The sequence below is a fragment of the Pseudorasbora parva genome, chromosome 20, assembly GCF_024679245.1.
Source record: "Pseudorasbora parva isolate DD20220531a chromosome 20, ASM2467924v1, whole genome shotgun sequence".
Classification (NCBI taxonomy): Eukaryota; Metazoa; Chordata; class Actinopteri; order Cypriniformes; family Gobionidae; genus Pseudorasbora; species Pseudorasbora parva.
In genome coordinates this window covers 30858740-30876477 of record NC_090191.1, presented here as the reverse complement: position 1 = coordinate 30876477, position 17738 = coordinate 30858740, and the positions used below count along the sequence as shown (strand labels likewise).

The window sequence follows — 17738 nt, the reverse complement described above, 5'->3', positions numbered from 1 at the left end:
CATAACAAAGGGGACCGTGCCCCAACTGTCATCGAGGACTAGGAGAAACTACAATTTTACAGATATACGGTACTACAAATTTAAATAGTCCCCTCTTTATGACATAACCGAAACACCGCATAGAAGGGGGGGCTTTCGTCGCGTAGACGTGACGTCATCGGCGGAGGGATAGATAGATGTGCGAGAGAGCTGTGCGGGCAGAGGACTACCAGTACTATCCGCTGCGGACAGAAAGTGGAGGGCGAAAAATAACTCTCGAAACGACAGCTTGCCGTGTGCCAATGTGCAAAAATATACAGTTTCGGTAGAGGCCAAGGGATCGGGAATCAGTCGCAGAAGATTTGAGCGTTGGTCATCTGAAAGAGGAGTGTATAAAGATGTCGTCTCCAAGTCCGGGCAAAAGACGAATGGACACCGACGTGGTGAAACTGTATCCTTTAAAATATAAACAACACAATTACTGTAACGCTACAGCCGTTAAATACCTCAAATATTAACGAAAACAGTCCGAAAACGCTTTTCTTGTTGTTTTTAAACCATTCTGGCCGCCCGTCTGGTCTGAAAAACAGTTGTCAAAGCCAGTATAATGGTTTATTGGATGGTGATCAGCTTTTGACAACAAAAGTGTTTTGATGGTTGTCAGTGCGGCCAGCAACAAAGCCAAGATTTCTAGACGTTCGTTTCTCAAATATCATAACTCAACCTAGAAATCTGATTTTTCCTCGACGGGATTTGTTCGTTGTCAGTGTTCAAAGGCAGAAATGTTTAGGATTATTTATAGCAGATATGTTGCTCTGTGTCCTTTGAGTGTTTTGTCATCGCTTTTCTCTTCAAATCCACTCCAACGCTTGACATCCACAGGATTTAAACACATATTCGTATAGATACCAATCCGATATCTATATTGATATGATATCTGACAAAACCAGACGTGTTTTTGACCAAAATAGTGAACCTTACTATGCATTTGGCCTGCTAGCGAGCTAGCACAACCTCACAAGCCAGTTATTTATTTATTTTGTGATTGTTTTTGTTGCTGTTTTATAATCAGAACAGACATTCTTAAGCCTTTTAAGGTCTTTTAGCACTGATTTAGTTGTATTACACGAACATAACGCTATCTTCGTGTACACATCGTTGACTTAAATATAGACGCTTTAGAATGATTTTTAAATAATAACATCAGAAATGACACAAACTTCAGATTCAGCGTCTTTTTATAACCCTGTCTGAATGTGTTTTTTCTTGCATGGAGGATCCATCTTGTTTTATGGCTTTTTTGTTAAGGTCGAATGTTCTCGTTTTGGGGGTTAAATGTTTTGACAGGAAATTTAGCCTGTATTTACCAGCTTTCCTTTTCTGATTTTAAAGTAGTTGCCACAGTGGTTGGATGTGGATGTTTGTCTCCATGTCACCAATCCACAATAATCCCTTTAGTTTATATGGTGTGATTGACAGGAAAAGTTTTGTAGAGTTGTTTTTCGTCTTCTTTGCTCCGGAGTTCAATGGGTATTATGTGTGCGACCATGCCTTTATTCGTGGTGTGCTGTCACTGTGTTTTGTTGAGGTTTTTGTCTATCTAAGCATCTAGAACACGCAATTCAGTTGGTTTTTGAAACGTTTGGTTGATGATTTATGAAGTGCAGTTGTGTCAAGCTGTTTGAAACAAAAGAAACCCGCATAGATTTGTTTGCTTTAAAGATCAGGAAAGTTTCCGTGCTTCTGACTGCTTACGCGACTCAGAACTTGCGATCTATTTGTGCCGTTTAATTTCGGTCTTGTGTAGGATTATGACGTCTGGACAGTAAAAGTAAATTATGAAACACTCTTTAGAGTATTGTAAAGGCTCTGGGAATGTCTCGTTATGTTTTTGTCTCGAGCAGTAGGAACTAGCCTTATGATTGGCCACTCTGTTACTACCCGGAAACTGCAAGTAGGTGGGATTAAAAAAACAGTATTGAGTGACAGTATTTCCTAGTTAAAGCTGAAGTGTATACTTTTCCCCCCCAATTTTAACTTACTTTATTCTCCTTCAGTATAATACGCAGAGATATTTATCCGTAAGCTTTTATTATGTTAATTTCTCTTAAAAGTGTGAAAAGTGAGTTTAAGTGGCCCCACACATTACGTGACCATGGACTAAAAAAAAACTTCAATTTCTATACATCATCTGAAAGCTGATAAATAAGCTTTCCACTGATGTATGGTTTGTTAGGATAGGACAATATTTGTCAGAGATACAACTATTTGAAAACCCGGAGTCTGAAAGGGTGCAAAAAAATCTATATATTGAGGAAATCGCCTTTAAAGTTGTCCATATGAAGTCCTTAGCAATGCATAATACTAATAATAATACATTTCCGATATATTTACGGTAGGAAATGTACTAAATATCTTCATGGAACATGATCTTTACTTAATAACCTAATGATTTTTCGCATAAAAGGGAACAAAAACAATAATTTTGTCAGATATTAGTTCAACCAATAGAGTACAACAATTGGGTTCTGAAAGAAAAACATATAATTAATTTTCTTCATAAAGGGTTCTCCAAAATCAACTGAATTTGAATGATATTTATAAACCTGTAAACACCTACTGTGAGCTACAAGGTTGTTAATAGTGTATGCAACAAAGCAAATCTTGGCTAAAGGACCACCCACTCCAATGAAATACTGTGAATTTATATTTAGATTATAAAATTTTATATATATATATATATATATATATATAATATATAATATATATATATATATATATATATATATATATATATATATATATATATATATATATATATATATATATATATAATTGCATGTAAAAAATAAAGTTTTTATTTTGTTTTTGTCTGTCACAATGCATCTTGGGATTGTAGTTCTTTAGATCTGTTGATCAACCAATAGCACCCAATTGTTTGGAAACCTGTTTACCGTTGTCTAGTGGTGCTGAAAATTCACACTTAAGGGGTCACGGGTAGAGGTTAAAGGTGAATGATTACTAAAAACAGCTGATAGCAGGGGGAACTTTTTAGAGCCTTTCAAGCAGGTGGCAAGTGTGACAAAAGTTTCCCTTTAAAGTAATTAAAAGAAGTTCGGAGGTGGACCACGCGTGTACAGAGATAAATACAGTAATTATGTAATTTGCCCTCCTTTATTATTTTCGTCAGCTTGTATCCCACAAACCTTTAACTAGGAAAACATGACCACAGTAACTGTTTAGACTCTCTGGAAAAATTAACAGTAAATTTATTGTTTTACTCTTCCAAAGGCATTAGTTCTACCAAATTGGTGGAGGGTGTGTATTTATTTATTTATCTGCATCTTTAAACTGTGGCTTTGTGCGCTATCCAAAGCTTTCTTTTCTTAGAGCATTCCAACACAACATTGGCTAAACCAATGGTATTAAGGCCCGTTCACACCAGGAACAAAAGCAATAAAGATAACTAAATTGATAATTATATTAGTGTACCCACCAGTGGCTGATATCGTTCTGTGTGTTTTAAATGCATGCTGCCATTTTTGTCATCAGCCACTTTCATTGGTCAAGCTTTTTAAAGCAGGATTGATTCTGATTGGCTGTCTATGGTTTTCTTTCATCAGCCGGAAAAAAAAAAACGCTCTGTAAGCGATTCCAACGATATCTTTCTCTGTGCCGTTATCATTCTAGCTGACGTGTGAACTCAGTGATTCTTTTATATTTAGAAAGATTTCCTTGGTGACTTTGGTGTGAATGGGCCTTAAAGGGGTACTTCAGCGCTGGGAAGATGAATATGTATTTAAACTGGGTCATCAATGTAGTAGAAATGTAAAATTATTTTTGAATTTGGTGCCTTCTAGACTGAGAAAAGACAGAAAATGTATTTTTGTCTCATGGGGATGAAAGACTACAATTCCCAGAATGCTTTGCTGCCCTGTGAGGCCATTCCCAAAGCCACCAACTTCATTACTATGACTGAGTTGGAGAAGACGCTACAATTAAATACTGAACGTGTCTGTTCAATATAATGAGTGAGTCGCCGCGCGAGTATCACAGCAATGAGCACTGACTGCAGGAGTGAGATAAATGAGCTGATGAGCTCTCATGATGAGAGCTGAGGTAATCACGACTTCACTCGCGGCATACATTCACAACGTGAGTTCAGTCTGGCGCGTTTCAGTTCATGCCTTTGCAAGCTTAACTTTCACAGAAAGTCATTTGAGAAGTTAAAAGACTTACATGGCTCACCATAGCTCCGTTTAAATGAGTGCCTGTAGCTGCGGGCTGAGTGCTGTGAGTGTGATCTCTCGTCCCCCATGTGCGGGTTCAAAACATGTGGAAATGGCTCCCTCTGCTGGCTGTAGTCTTTAGCCTTTGGCCAAACATTCCTCCTATGATGCAAATATTGTCAATTTGCATCATAGGAGGAATTTTTCCAGAAATAAAATGCATAAATCTCTTGTCTCAGGGGGATATGAGGAGGGAAAGCACATTTATTTGAACATACTCCAGGGTTTCTACTGATACAAAGCCATATGCTAATCGCTGAAGTAACCCTTTAAGTTTGAGTTTTTGTTAAACAGCCCCTTTAAGTGACATTTGGCTAAGAAATGACATATTTAAATGAGCTTAATCATGTGAGGTGTTATGGAATTCATTGCAAAACACATGCAAAGAAGCCCACCCTCCCCCAAAATACACACTGACAGCCATGAGAAAACACAATTTAAATTCCCTATTCCCTTTAGGGGATGCCGACAGACATGTGACAACTGGGAGCAGTTTTTCCAGAGTGTCTCCTGTTGCTTGGCACAAGTGCTTGCAACTGCGATGTGAGGTTTTCCATGCATAACTATTGTTTTCCGCAATATCCCTCTGACATAACCTAAAATACACAGAACCTTATGAAGGGCAAGCAGCAGAGTTGCTGTTACGATCTGACTCCACAATCCACGCTCGGTAATTTGCTGCAGGCACCAGAGAGCTCTGGATCTGGAGCACGCTCAACTGGGAATTCACGAAATGAATGTCAGAATGACCTCGCCGTGCAGAGCTGCCTTAAGCACTTCCTAAGCTTGAGAGAGAGATGATGACCCGTCTTTGACATCACCAGATACTTCTGAAACATGCTCAAACAGGTCAGAGCTGGCTGTTGGCTTTGACAGGGCAGCATGGAATAGCATAATGTCAATATGTTATGTAACATCTGTTGCACTTCTCATTTAGCCTATCATCTGTTTACTGAGGGATGTAGGTCTTTTGAATTTATTAATCTGGAACTCAAAGACCTCCTGATTTAATCAGAGTGACTGAGCTCTAGTGGCTCTTGTTTTTTTCTCACATTGCCAAACCACGTCTTGATCTAATTAGCTGGACCAACTGTAACCAAAGTGCTCGTTTCATACTGATTTCATTGCTTTTGAAATGCATCAGCAGTTAACAAGGTCAGTTTTTCTAGCGAGTCTAATGATTTATCCTTATGAAATTTGAGGAGATTCCCCCCTTCCATGTAAAGCGCTTTGAGTGCCTAGAAAAGCGCTATATAAATGTAATGAATTTATCTTCAGCAATATAGTCTTCAATATATCACTGGACACCTGAGAATTTAACTTTATCTTTTCTTTTCACATTTTTTATTTTGTCCTACATTTATTAGATTTGAGGCAATTTTGCCTTGCTTTAAAAAATAATTGATAAAGCATTGCTAAACTATTGCACACTATTTGTGCTTTGAACATGATTTATCTTGTGAAAACTTAAATCCTTAAATATCCTTCAGGATACGTTTACATGTGGAATTATAGCACACTTTTTTTAGACTTGGAAGTGAGCCGTTTGGAATTAAGCACAGACAAGCCATTTATCTTCAGAAAATGTAAAATGTTAAATATTTTTGTATTTAGTTTAAATATATTTTTGTAAAGGTTCAGTGAACCTTTACAAAAATATATTTAAACTAAATACAAAAATATTTAACATTTTACATTTTCTGAAGATAAATTTTTTCATTGCTGTAAATTTTGTCATTGCTGTCTTCATATGAATATATAACATTGTATCTAAAACAGCCATTATATGATAAAAGTCTTTTATGTTAAAGGGGCGGTGAAACATTTAGTTTCAGTCAATCTCATGTCAATCTTGAGTACCTATAGAGTAGTATTGCATCCTTTATATCTCCGAAAAGTCTTTAGTTTTATTATATTTATAAAAGAAATATGGGCTGTACCGAGTCTTTCTGGAAAAAACCGAGCGCCTGGAGGCGTATCGTGTGGGCGGAGCTAAAGAATGACAAGAGCGCAAAGCGGTGACATCCTCAAGCGTGGAGAAACTCATGGCTATCGATCTCAGCTAAAAGATATATGATCCAGAATCATTCGGAGGCTGAAATAAATTGAATAGTAGAAACGGCAACAGCAGGACGTCCGTCTCTGTGGTAGGTACTGTATTTAGTGGCCTGTAAAAATTTGCGTTTGTTTACTCGCAGTTTATGAGGACATGATTCGGTTTATGGACTATTGTATGCGACTAAACCTTAGCAGTAGCAAGCAAAACGGTTTTGCATGTCAGACTAGTGTAACGTTATACATAGAACAACAATGGAGTCCGTTAGCGCATTTGAATGACGAAGCACGCGATCGTGTCGTTTACTGATGTTTACTCACGCGACGATAGCCAACAGTGTAGACATTTGAAGCAGTTTTACTCACCGGCTGCTTCCAAAGCAGGACCGAACCTTTATCGCTGGGAACGCTCCGTCAAAAACACACTTCTTTGGTATGATTTGGTAAAAGTCCTGACAGCAGTGAACGGTGGAGATCCACTTTGCGACGCGACTGAAGCGATGTTGTGAAGCTTCCCGTCATTTCTGCGTTAAAATCGGTTCAAATACAGCGCTGCCTTCCCGGAATGCTGTGCTGAAGCGTTGAAGTCGCTTGATGTCACCCATAGGAATAAAGTGGAGCGCGGCGCAGATTATAACGATGACTGGATCTGCACCTGAGAGAGTGTTTATGGGCGTGTATTTCCTCTCTCGCTCTAGTCACACGCGCACGCACCCTACCGGAAGAAAAGCCCGTACGGCCCATACAAGGACCTTCCGCTCTATTAACGTCAAGCCGAGCCATACTCGAAAAAAACTCTCAGAAACTTGTGAGAAACCGGAAAGAGTATTTTTAACACAGAAATACTCCATCAAACGTCCAACATTAGTTTTTGAAACTTTGTCTATGTTGAGGATGGGAATCCAAGTCTTTAACAGTGTAAAAAGCTCAGGATGCATGAAACAGCACAACTTTTTTCTTGCACAACTCATTGGTCGATTAATCAAGGGACTTCTGTGCTGGATTATACTGTAAACTTGTGAGCATTTGTTTGACAATTAAGAGCGCACTTTTTGCCTATTTTACAGTTGGCATGATTGCCACTGGCATTGTTGCCAGCTCTTATGTATTCTTTGAATATGCAAACATGTCTATATCTTAAAAGAAAAAAAAATCTAGGTGTTCCCATTGAATTTTTCTTGTTTAATCTTGACTACTAAGAATCAAGTAGAGGATTATAAACGGAAAGCAAGACCCCTTCAGGAATGCTTTGCGTTTCTATCCACTTGTTTGACTGCCAAGGATTTAGTCGGGCAAACAAAGGCCACATAAGCGATTTTACACAGGAAAAATAAAGAGATTGACTGTTAGACTCTTACAGGAATGATTATGCAATCCCACCTTTTTGAAAAAGCACAGGCATTGCTGTTTGTAAACAGCATTTGTTAATGGTAGTGTGCTCGCTGTTATGAATGCCACCCGTAAAGCTGTCGGTTGAATAGCAATGCTGTGCTTATCCTTGGCCCGAAGTCTTCGTCTTGTTGTAAGCCTGAAGGTTTGTCATAACACTTCAGCGCCATGTATGTGGCTGTGAGGGGGAGGGGGATTCCTAGTGTACCAGCATCCATTGTTCGGCTCCGCTAATTTGAGGAAAGATGCAGGGAGCGGTGAAAGTTTTCCGGGGCCCTTGCCAGCACTGTAAAGGGAAAACCAGCGACATTCGAAATGCCCCCTTGTGTTTAGTGGAGTGTATCGGATCCCCATGGTGCTGAGGCAAAGGCCCTGGTGTGTAAGACCAATTGAGGGCTTTATCTGCTGCGATCGGGCCCTTTTGTGCGTGAGCTGACATCCGGCCTTCCCCAGTCTGCTTTCATTTGTCCATGGAGTCTTATGACTGAACCGCTGCTTTGTTATTGCCTGTCTGTCGGCTGCCATAGGAAGATATTCCCCATCATTCTCTTTTTCTCATTCATCTTTTTGCTGTGATAATGTGTGTATGTTGAACTGAAATGATTCAGATTTGCTGATGCTTGCTGTCAGGTTTATCAAGCATTGCTATTTATTGTAACTCAACTGGTAGAGCATGGCGCTAACATCAAAATCAAGCAACTGTAAGTCTCTTTGGATAAAGCTATTAACACAAATTGTAAATGCTAAAATAAATTATTTAATTTGCCATAATTTGTTATATGGTTTAAAGGTACACTATGTAACTTTTTTGTTGTTGTTCAAAATGTATATAATGAGTGAGAATATAATGAATCCATCTTCCAAACCAAGTGTTTGACTTATCCTGAATCACTAGGGTACGCTTATAATAAGTGTTTATGAATGTAAATAGTTTTATTGGAGAAAGAACAGAGTAATGTATTCATACAAATAGAGTTAACAATGCTCCTCTTGATTTTACTTTTTTTTTTCCTATCCCACGAACCACCACCTAGAACAATTTAAAAAAATCCAACGAGTAAAATAATAAATAAAACAATTTCCAAAATAGAAAGAAAATCTCAAAGTTCTGATATTACAAACAGTGAGAGAATAATTGACATCATTGGTAGCCCATTGTGTCTGATTGCGTTATCCGTCCCAATATGCCTTTTCATTTCTCTTTTAATTTTACACACACACTTTTCAAAATGTGAGATCATTGGTATCCATACTGAATAAAAAACGTTTGGTGGATTAATTTTCTCCAGTTTCCAAAGCAGCATCATATCACTAAGCCAGAGTGAAACTAAAGGTGGTTTACTTGATTTCCAATTGAGTAATATTTATATTCTGTTGCAGAGTAGTCATATAGCTACATAAACGGAGACAAGTAGCTCCGGCTACAATGTTCTTTCGCAAGGCGCATGCAGTTTTGTTTAATAATTGCTAGGGTGCCAAAAGTTACATACTAGCATAACTTAAGAAAATGTTGGAAGTTTCGTTTAGAGCATTTGTTTATTGATTTCATAGAATTTATAATAAGTAAATGATTATAAATGGAAGTGTGTGTGCACTGTGTATATTTATTATGTATATATAAATACACTTGCATATCTATATTTAAGAAAAAGCCCAAGGCTAGTTTACCGATTATCTTTTATGGAGCTTGCTAATCTGGTTAGCCATTAATTTTCAGTTATGGAAAACAGTAGCCTGAACATCCTGTTAAATGTCTCCTTAGGTGTTCCTCTAAATATATATATATTTTTTAGCAGTGCAAGTAGGGAATTAAAACACAATTTTCATCCTTGAATGAAATCTTTCAATTATTTTTGTTTCTATGTCAAAATGACATAATTATTGTAGCTTTACCAAATGTCACCCCAGTGTTTCTGTATATGAGTTTAATTTATCTACAGGATTCTAAATGGTGATGAGTTTATTGACTGTAAAGGATTGTTTCTGTTACAGTGGGTTTGACGGACAGGGAGGGCAAACGGGTCGGGTCGTGGATGCGTCTGCTTTTTGACAGTGGGAGATTTGAGGCCCTCTGTTATCCCACAATAACACTGCAGTTTCCTGCACGCTTGGCCAACCTCAGGCTGAAAAACAGATGGACTGAAGTTCCTCTCTTTGTCTGATGATGTTTGGGGCTGCGCCACATGTGTGCATTTTTCCCTTTTGAGAATAAAAGAATCACCATTTTTACAATGGTCCAAAACACACAACAGTTATCTGTTAGATCAAATCTAAATGCTTGCAGATAAACAGATGTAATCACTACTGTGAAACTAGATAATCAGATTCGCTTTGGTGTATATGAATATCGTTGTGACCTATATTAGATTGTTTTGCTCTACTAATGTATAACTACTGCTTGTGGATGTCAGGTGGCCTTGTCTGCTGGAAAAGTTTGAAGTATTGCATTTGTACGAGTCATGGTGTAATCAGCTGAGTGCACAGGCGCTTTTATCATGTCGCTGCAGGATGTTTCAGGTGATATGGTTGCTTGAGCCATGGTGTGTTGCATGCTGATGGACACTGCCCTTTGTAAGCCACAGAACCCTGCTAGGGAAAAAATAAAAATGATAATTATATTTTATATATATATATATATATATATATATATATATATATATATATATATATATATATATATAAAATAAAAATAAAATATATATATGTAAATGTAATTTCTAATTCCATCTGTTTGGAAAATAATTGCTTTAAATAAACGGTTTTAAATTAATAGAAAATAAAAGCGATAGCGTTCTAGTGGACAGTAGTCATTGATTTTTATTTTATTTTTAGAAACATGCAAACATATCACCATTTACAACAACAGCCAGAAAGTTGACAAAGCAATTTTTGGTCAGAATTACTGTGGCCTAATCGGTAACCCCCATCGAGACTGTTTGAAAAAATGTAAAATGTTTATTCCGCACTTCATTTTTATATAGGTTGTACGTGAGGTTATTTTAGACTACTAACCCGACTTCTACAGGCAATTTTGCACGTGAGTGTAAAAAAAAGCTTCCTTCCACTTAAGAGTTGTATACTTTTAAGCGGTTTTTATTTTAATACAACTCTTTACATAAATATTATTGTCTACTTTAAAAATGATTTAGTTGATTTAGTTATTTTTCTCAACTAATGACGCATCTGCGCTTTCTACAGCCTATTGCACGTGAGTGAAAAAAGCTTCCTTCCACTTGAGAATAGTTGTGCACCTTTAAATACTTTTTATTTTACTATATCTCTCTACGTAAATATTTTTTATACTTAAACTAAAATAACGTTATTTTACTAACCCAACTAATTATTACTACAGTGCTTTCTAAATAGGTTTCACGTGAGGGAAAAAGATTCCTTCCATTAAGAAGAGTTGTGTACTTTTAAGCACTTTTTAATTTAATATTTCTTAACATAAATATTATTTTCTTCTTAAAAAAACTATAATTTCGTTATTTTTCTAACCAAATTAATGGCTCTGCGCTTTCTATCGTTGCACATGAGGGAAAAAAGCTTCCTTCCACTTAAGTAGAGTTTAAGCACTTTGTTGCTTTACAGAATTTTTTTAACTTAAAAACTATAATTTCGTGTATAATTTTCTGACCCATCTAATTACTCATCCGCGCTTCCAATGGGTTGCACGCACTTTCGTGTAGCCTAGTTCATATGACCACTTTACAATATTTCATCAACATAGTTTATTTTGAAGCCTATTCTGTTTTCTTGTACAAAATTAAATATTTTAAGTTAAATGCAGAGTAAGACATATAAAAAACACGAGATGTGAAGATCAATATTTGTGTAGCCTACCTGACACGGTATTTTTTTTCACAGACGTTGAATCTCTCACAGACAACAGTAGCCTATTTACAATGGCATAAATGCATCAGTTATATTCTCAATTGAATTTACAGAGCAATCCCTGCAAAGTTTTTAGGTTTACTATAGAAGAGACTACTATAGGATTAGTGTGTGTCGCAAAGACTCGCAACGGGGCGCAAGGCATCAGGATGGTTGCGTGATGTCAGTCAGCGGTCACGGCACGACCCTACTGTACATTACGATGAACTTGAATGCACATTAAATGAAAGGCATTTAGGAGATTATCCACACATTTCCCCCCGGCCTTTATTTGAGAACGGCCTTTATTTGTTCGTACTGACCGCCCCCGGCCACTATCAGAGTCCCAGCGTTTAATTGACTACAGGCTTTTATTTGAGGAAATACGGTAAGCCCAATTTTTGGGAGAGAGTCAGTGCAAAAAACCAAACTAAATTGTTCAGGAAATGCTAATAAATTCAATTCAGGTCAGTGTGTTTAGGGACGAAATAAACATTTTTAAGCAGCGTCATTATCATAAGGCTAGGATTACACACAGACTAACATTTAATGAAAGCTCATTGTGACAGTCTATTTTGGAGCTATTTGCCTATGGAAATGAGAGCAGGGTCCACTTGGCTACAGGATGGGATTCTGGCGAGAGGGTGCAAGTTTGGCTGGTTTGAGTTTTCTCAGGAGCACTAAGTAAGCAGGAAAGAGATCAAGATCTTTCCACAGGAGATTCTGTAACTCATAATAGCTGGGTTGTCTTGTAATGCCTCATACTATAAACTTTATGGTCTCATTTTTAGTATAAAAAATATACTTGAAGTCAAAACTCTGTATATTAATATACTGTTATTAATATACTGTTAATATACAGTATTAACAGGTAACCTTACCACTTGCTGAGTGCATTTTGCCTCTGAAAGTATTTAATGTCCTGGTCTTTGTGGAAATGCAGTTTAACTGCACACTGTACACCAACAAATATTCTCAGGTCATACAGCACACACAGGTTGAAGTTTTATACACGAGGGCATTTCCATTTGGATTTCACTGGCTTTGAACTGTGGCTTGAGACAGGCATTGATATGTTAAGTGTGCTGAGGCTTTTCTTTCCCTGTCTCGTTTGCTCCATCAGTATTCACCGACTATGTTCAGGCCTCTGGGATCAGAGTTTTCATCCTAACAGAGCGCTTCAGATTGCAGCATTCCACTCGGAATAAGAAACTTGTGATGAAGGGAGGTTAGCTGCTTTTGTATGGAGTAAAATCAAAACAGATTTGGATACTGCGCTAGAGAAGATCAGAATACTTCAGCTCAGCACGCCAGCGTATCATGGGCCGCTCAATGTTGATGCTGTGCCATGTGTGACTTGTTATGCTAATTGGATTTATGGCATTTTGTAGTATTTTCCATGTTTTATTGTGTGCATTTTTATAAATTGTTAGATGGAGACCAAATTGTGTGTGGTTAGTTTGAAAATGGCCTTTAGAAAAAAAGTAACATTCGAAGTAGCAGTCATTTCCCCTGCAGTAAACAATAATAAGTGCTCATCAAATGAATTAGAATGGTAATGAAGTCAGTTTGTCGGGTCCCATGATATTGGTTTCTGCAAGAGAGTATTGCTACAGACATGCACATCTGAAACCATTTCAACAGCAGAAAACATGAGCCATTTCAGGTTCCGTGATGTCATTTCCTGCAATGACAAAAGGAAAAAGGAAAAAATCACATGCAAGATTTTCATTTAAGTATTATTTATATACTATTACAGTATTTATTAATTTTTTGAATTAGCTTTTATTTTTAGATAATTTAAATTTTAGTTTAGGGTTTAGACAAATTTGTTATAGGCCTATTTATTTTAGTTTTAGAAGTTTTAATACTTCACATTAAATGTGTTTTATTTCATTTAACTTTTTAAGCATACATTTTCATCTAATATTTATATTTTATTAGAATTCAGCTTTTTGTTTAAAAATAGAGAATAAAAAAAAAAGTTTTAGTTTAAAATAACAACACTGATGCAAAACCACATCAATGATGTCTCTGTAACAAAAGGATATTCTTTTCCAGATAATTATAGTTTATCAACGAAATTTATCAACCATTAGAAATTTTGGATCACGGTTACACTCACATAACATTGCTGTACTGCACGGTCACAAAAGCTTATCGTTTGCATGCGTTTTAAAGCAATTAAGTAATGACAGACAACTCATTTCACTATATGCATGTGAGAAGCTGTCTGAGAGACGCATAAATATGCTTTTTGTCGCCTAATTGGGCTTGAACTGCTAAATGTGAATGGTCATTTGTGTCTTATAATAATAATAATTTGTTCGATTTATATAGCGCTTTTCTAGGCACTCAATGCGCTTTACATTGAAGGGGGAATCTCCTCAAACCACCACCAGTGTGCTGCATCCACCTGGGTGATGCGACGGCAGCCATATTGCGCACGAACGCTCACCACACACCTCCTGATTGGTATAGAGGAGAGTGATTAAGCCAATCATTATATGGGGATTATTAGGAGGCCATGATGGACAGAGGCCAATGGGCAAATTTGGCCAGGATGCAGGGGTTACACCCCTAGTCTTTATCGAAGGACATCCTGGGATTTTTAACGACCACAGAGAGTCAGGACCTCAGTTTAATGAATCTTCTCAAGCGAATGTAAACAGTTAAAAAAGAAAATGCACTGGCATATTGGATCTGTGCAGTCTGTCTTAAAGTGACAGCAGCCTAATAAACCTGCTACTGTCTGTCAATGTTAAAGGGGGGGTGAAATGCTGTTTCATGCATACTGATCTTTTTACACTGTTAAAGACTTGGAATCCCATACTAAACATAGACAAAGTTTCAAAAGTTAAGGTGGACGTTTGATGGGAGTATTTCTTTGTCAAAAATACTACTTCCGGTTAGTCATAAGTTTCGGCAAGTTTTTTGAGATCATGCGTCCCCATTGACGTTAGTGGGGGCGGAATTTCCTTGTATGGGCCTTACGGACAATTCTACCGGAAGCGCGTGAGAGAGAGAGGGGGAGAGAGCGAATGCAACAGCCTACGCCCATCAAAGCGCTGGTTTATAGGATGCTGGACAGGTGACAATTACACATAGCACATAATGTCACCAAAAAAGTGCGTTTTTGGTTGCCAGACCAAGACAGTCCTGCACAGATTCTCCAAAACCCCGCGTTAAGGCAACAGTGGATGTAATTTGCTTTTCCGGATCAGCAACTGAGTTGCGCGAATGTTTATATCTGTTCGCTGCATTTCGGTGCCGACTGTTTCATAAACAAGGCCCAGCTCGACGCCGCATTTTCCCAATCGCCTAATGCTGAAGGATGGAGCAGTCCCAACGTTAGAAGGGTGAGTGAGACTGCTTCAAATGTCTGTGTTTTTTTTAGTCCGCTTACCGTCTACACAAACCACGCGTAAACACACAAACACACGTGCACAACTGCACTTCCCACATGTACACCTTCAAAGACAAAAATACGACGATATAATTCAAGTATAAATATGTAAATAACACAAGCCGCTAAGCATATTATATAGTTAGTGTATAACTTGTACCAAAAAGAGACGTCATGCTCTAGTCGTTTTTGCTGCTGCTCCTGTTCAACTGCAGCCTCTGGGTCTGATTCCGGATCATAGATGTATGGCTGTATCTGATTAAAAGCCATATTTTTATTTTGAATAAAGTTTTTTTCCCGCTGTTAGGGATGACGGACTCGACTCAACACACAGCGCGCTGCTGCACACGTCATTCTTTAGCTCCGCTCACACGACACGCCCCCACCCGCTCGGCTTTTTTCGGAAAGACTCGGAACAGCGCATCTTTCTTATATAATTATTAAAAAAATAAAGACTTTTCGGAGATATGCAGGATGCAATGCTACTCTATAGGTACTCAAGATTGACATGACACTGACTGAAACTGAGTGTTTCACCCCCCCTTTAATGTTAATCAAACAACGAAAGAGAGAATCTTCCACTGCTCGATTGAATTACTTTTGTACCTTTTATAAGAATACATTTAATTTACACAGTGAAGACTGCAGTGGTTTTATACACATTTTTATTTATTTATATAATTTATGTAGTATTTCTTATTTCTAGTGCTGGATGTTTTTCGGGTAGGTAATTTGTGCCTTTGTTCTATAGTAGTTTGTTTGTCATATCGCCCACACTTAAGCATAAGTAATAAAGTCTATTGTGCATGTTTTGTAGCCAAAGGGGCCTGAGTGCAATCCACTTGACTCCATTATACTTGGTATATTCAGGCTCTATACTATATACTCCACTACCATTAACAGAGTGCATTATTATCTTCAGTTCAGGCTTTGAACTCCAGGTCTTTGCATGACTCTGTGAAATGGCACACATGTATGTTGCTGCCCTGGGCACTATTGTACAACTGCATCACTTATTTAGAGGGCATGGCATGCAGCGTTTAAGGTCAGGGACCTTTTTGGTAATATATGCCTGAGGTCAGCCTGACTCTGACCCAGCAGTGATGGTCAGCTCTTCCACTGCGTTTCAAGTTAACAGAAGAACTGGACAATGTAGGATACATGCATGCGTTATTGGTTGTCTCCAATGCTCCAATTATTATTATTTTTTTCAACATTTTTAATTTGCTAATTAAATATCATATAAAATGAATTTCAAATAAAGTATTATGATGAATATTTGAGTAAATTATGATGAATATAGTTTATTATAATTTTCAGTAAAATTATGTTGAAAAATAAATTATTGCAGCAATGATGTGCATGTGTAGTTTACTATTGAATCATATATATACACACACACACACACAATATACTCACCTAAAGGATTATTAGGAACACCATACTAATACTGTTAATGGAGAGTTGGACACAGTTGATGGAGGGCACAAAGCTCCTGTTCCAGCACATCCCAAAGATGCTCTATTGGGTTGAGATCTTGTGACTGTGGTGGCCATTTTAGTACATAGTTCAAGAAACCAATTTGAAATGATTTGAGCTTTGTGACATACTGCATTATCCTGCTGGAAGTAGCCATCAGAGGATGGGTACATGGTGATCATAAAGGGATGAACATGGTCAGAAACAATGCATTTAAAATATGTCCAGTTGGCACTAAGGGGCCTAAAGTGCGCCAAGAAAACATCTCCCACACCATTACACCACCACCACCAGCCTGCACAGTGGTAAAAAGGCATGATGGATCCATGCTCTCATTCTGTTTACGCCAAATTCTGACTCTACCCTCTGAATGTCTCAACAGAAATCGAGACTCATCAGACCAGGCAATATTTTTCCAGGCAACAGTCTTCAACTGTCCAATTTTGGTGAGCTTGTGCAAATTGTAGCCTCTTTTTCCTATTTGTATTGGAGATGAGTGGTACCCGGTGGGGTCTTCTGCTGTTGTAGTCCATTCGCATCAAGGTTGTGCGTGTTGTTGCTTCACAAATGCTTTGCTGCATACCTCGGTTGTATTGAGTGGTTATTTCAGTCAAAGTTGCTCTTCTATCAGCTTGAATCAGTCGGCCCATTCTCCTCTGACCTCTAGCATCAACAAGGCATTTTCGCCCACAGGACTGCCGCATACTGGATGTTTTTCCCTTTTCACACCATTCTTTGTAAACCCTAGAAATGGTTGTGTGAAAATCCCAGTAACTGAGCAGATTGTGAAATACTCAGACTGGCCCGTCTAGCACCAACAACCATGCCAAGCTCAAAATGGCTTAAATCACCTTTCTTTCCCATTCTGACATTCAGTTTGGAGTTCAGGAGATTGTCTTGACCAGGATCACACCCCTAAATGCATTGAAGCAACTGCCATGTGATTGGTTGATTAGATAATTGCATTAATGATAAATTGAACAGGTGTTCCTAATAATCCTTTAGGTGAGTGTAATATATATGTTACACTCAACTGCCATCAACCATGCTTCTCTTTAAGATATCAATTGACCACTTATAATTGCCTGTATTTGGTCATTGTTCTTGGTTTTATTTTATTTTTTAAAACAAATGATTTATTACTTTCTATTTTTAAAATTAATAATTGTGTCCCAATCTGAAACTCAGCTGTTACTTACTCAAAGAGAGTTTGGATGAGATTGCAAATTTTGCAGGCAAGCAGTGCTAGATTCCTCCTCCCCCTAACA

The 17738-nt window shown here is 37.7% G+C and overlaps 1 protein-coding gene across 1 annotated transcript in view; it reads left to right on the top strand.

Annotated features, from left to right (window-relative positions):
• The first annotated feature begins 167 nt into the window (after positions 1 to 167).
• Positions 168 to 17738, top strand: part of ube2h (ubiquitin-conjugating enzyme E2H (UBC8 homolog, yeast)) — a 37517-nt gene continuing 19946 nt past the window's right edge. Inside the window, exon 1 of the mRNA XM_067426870.1 lies at positions 168 to 430. Within this exon, the coding sequence (XP_067282971.1) occupies positions 378 to 430 (53 nt within the window). The 5' untranslated portion in view covers positions 168 to 377. The remainder of the gene's footprint in view (positions 431 to 17738) is intronic.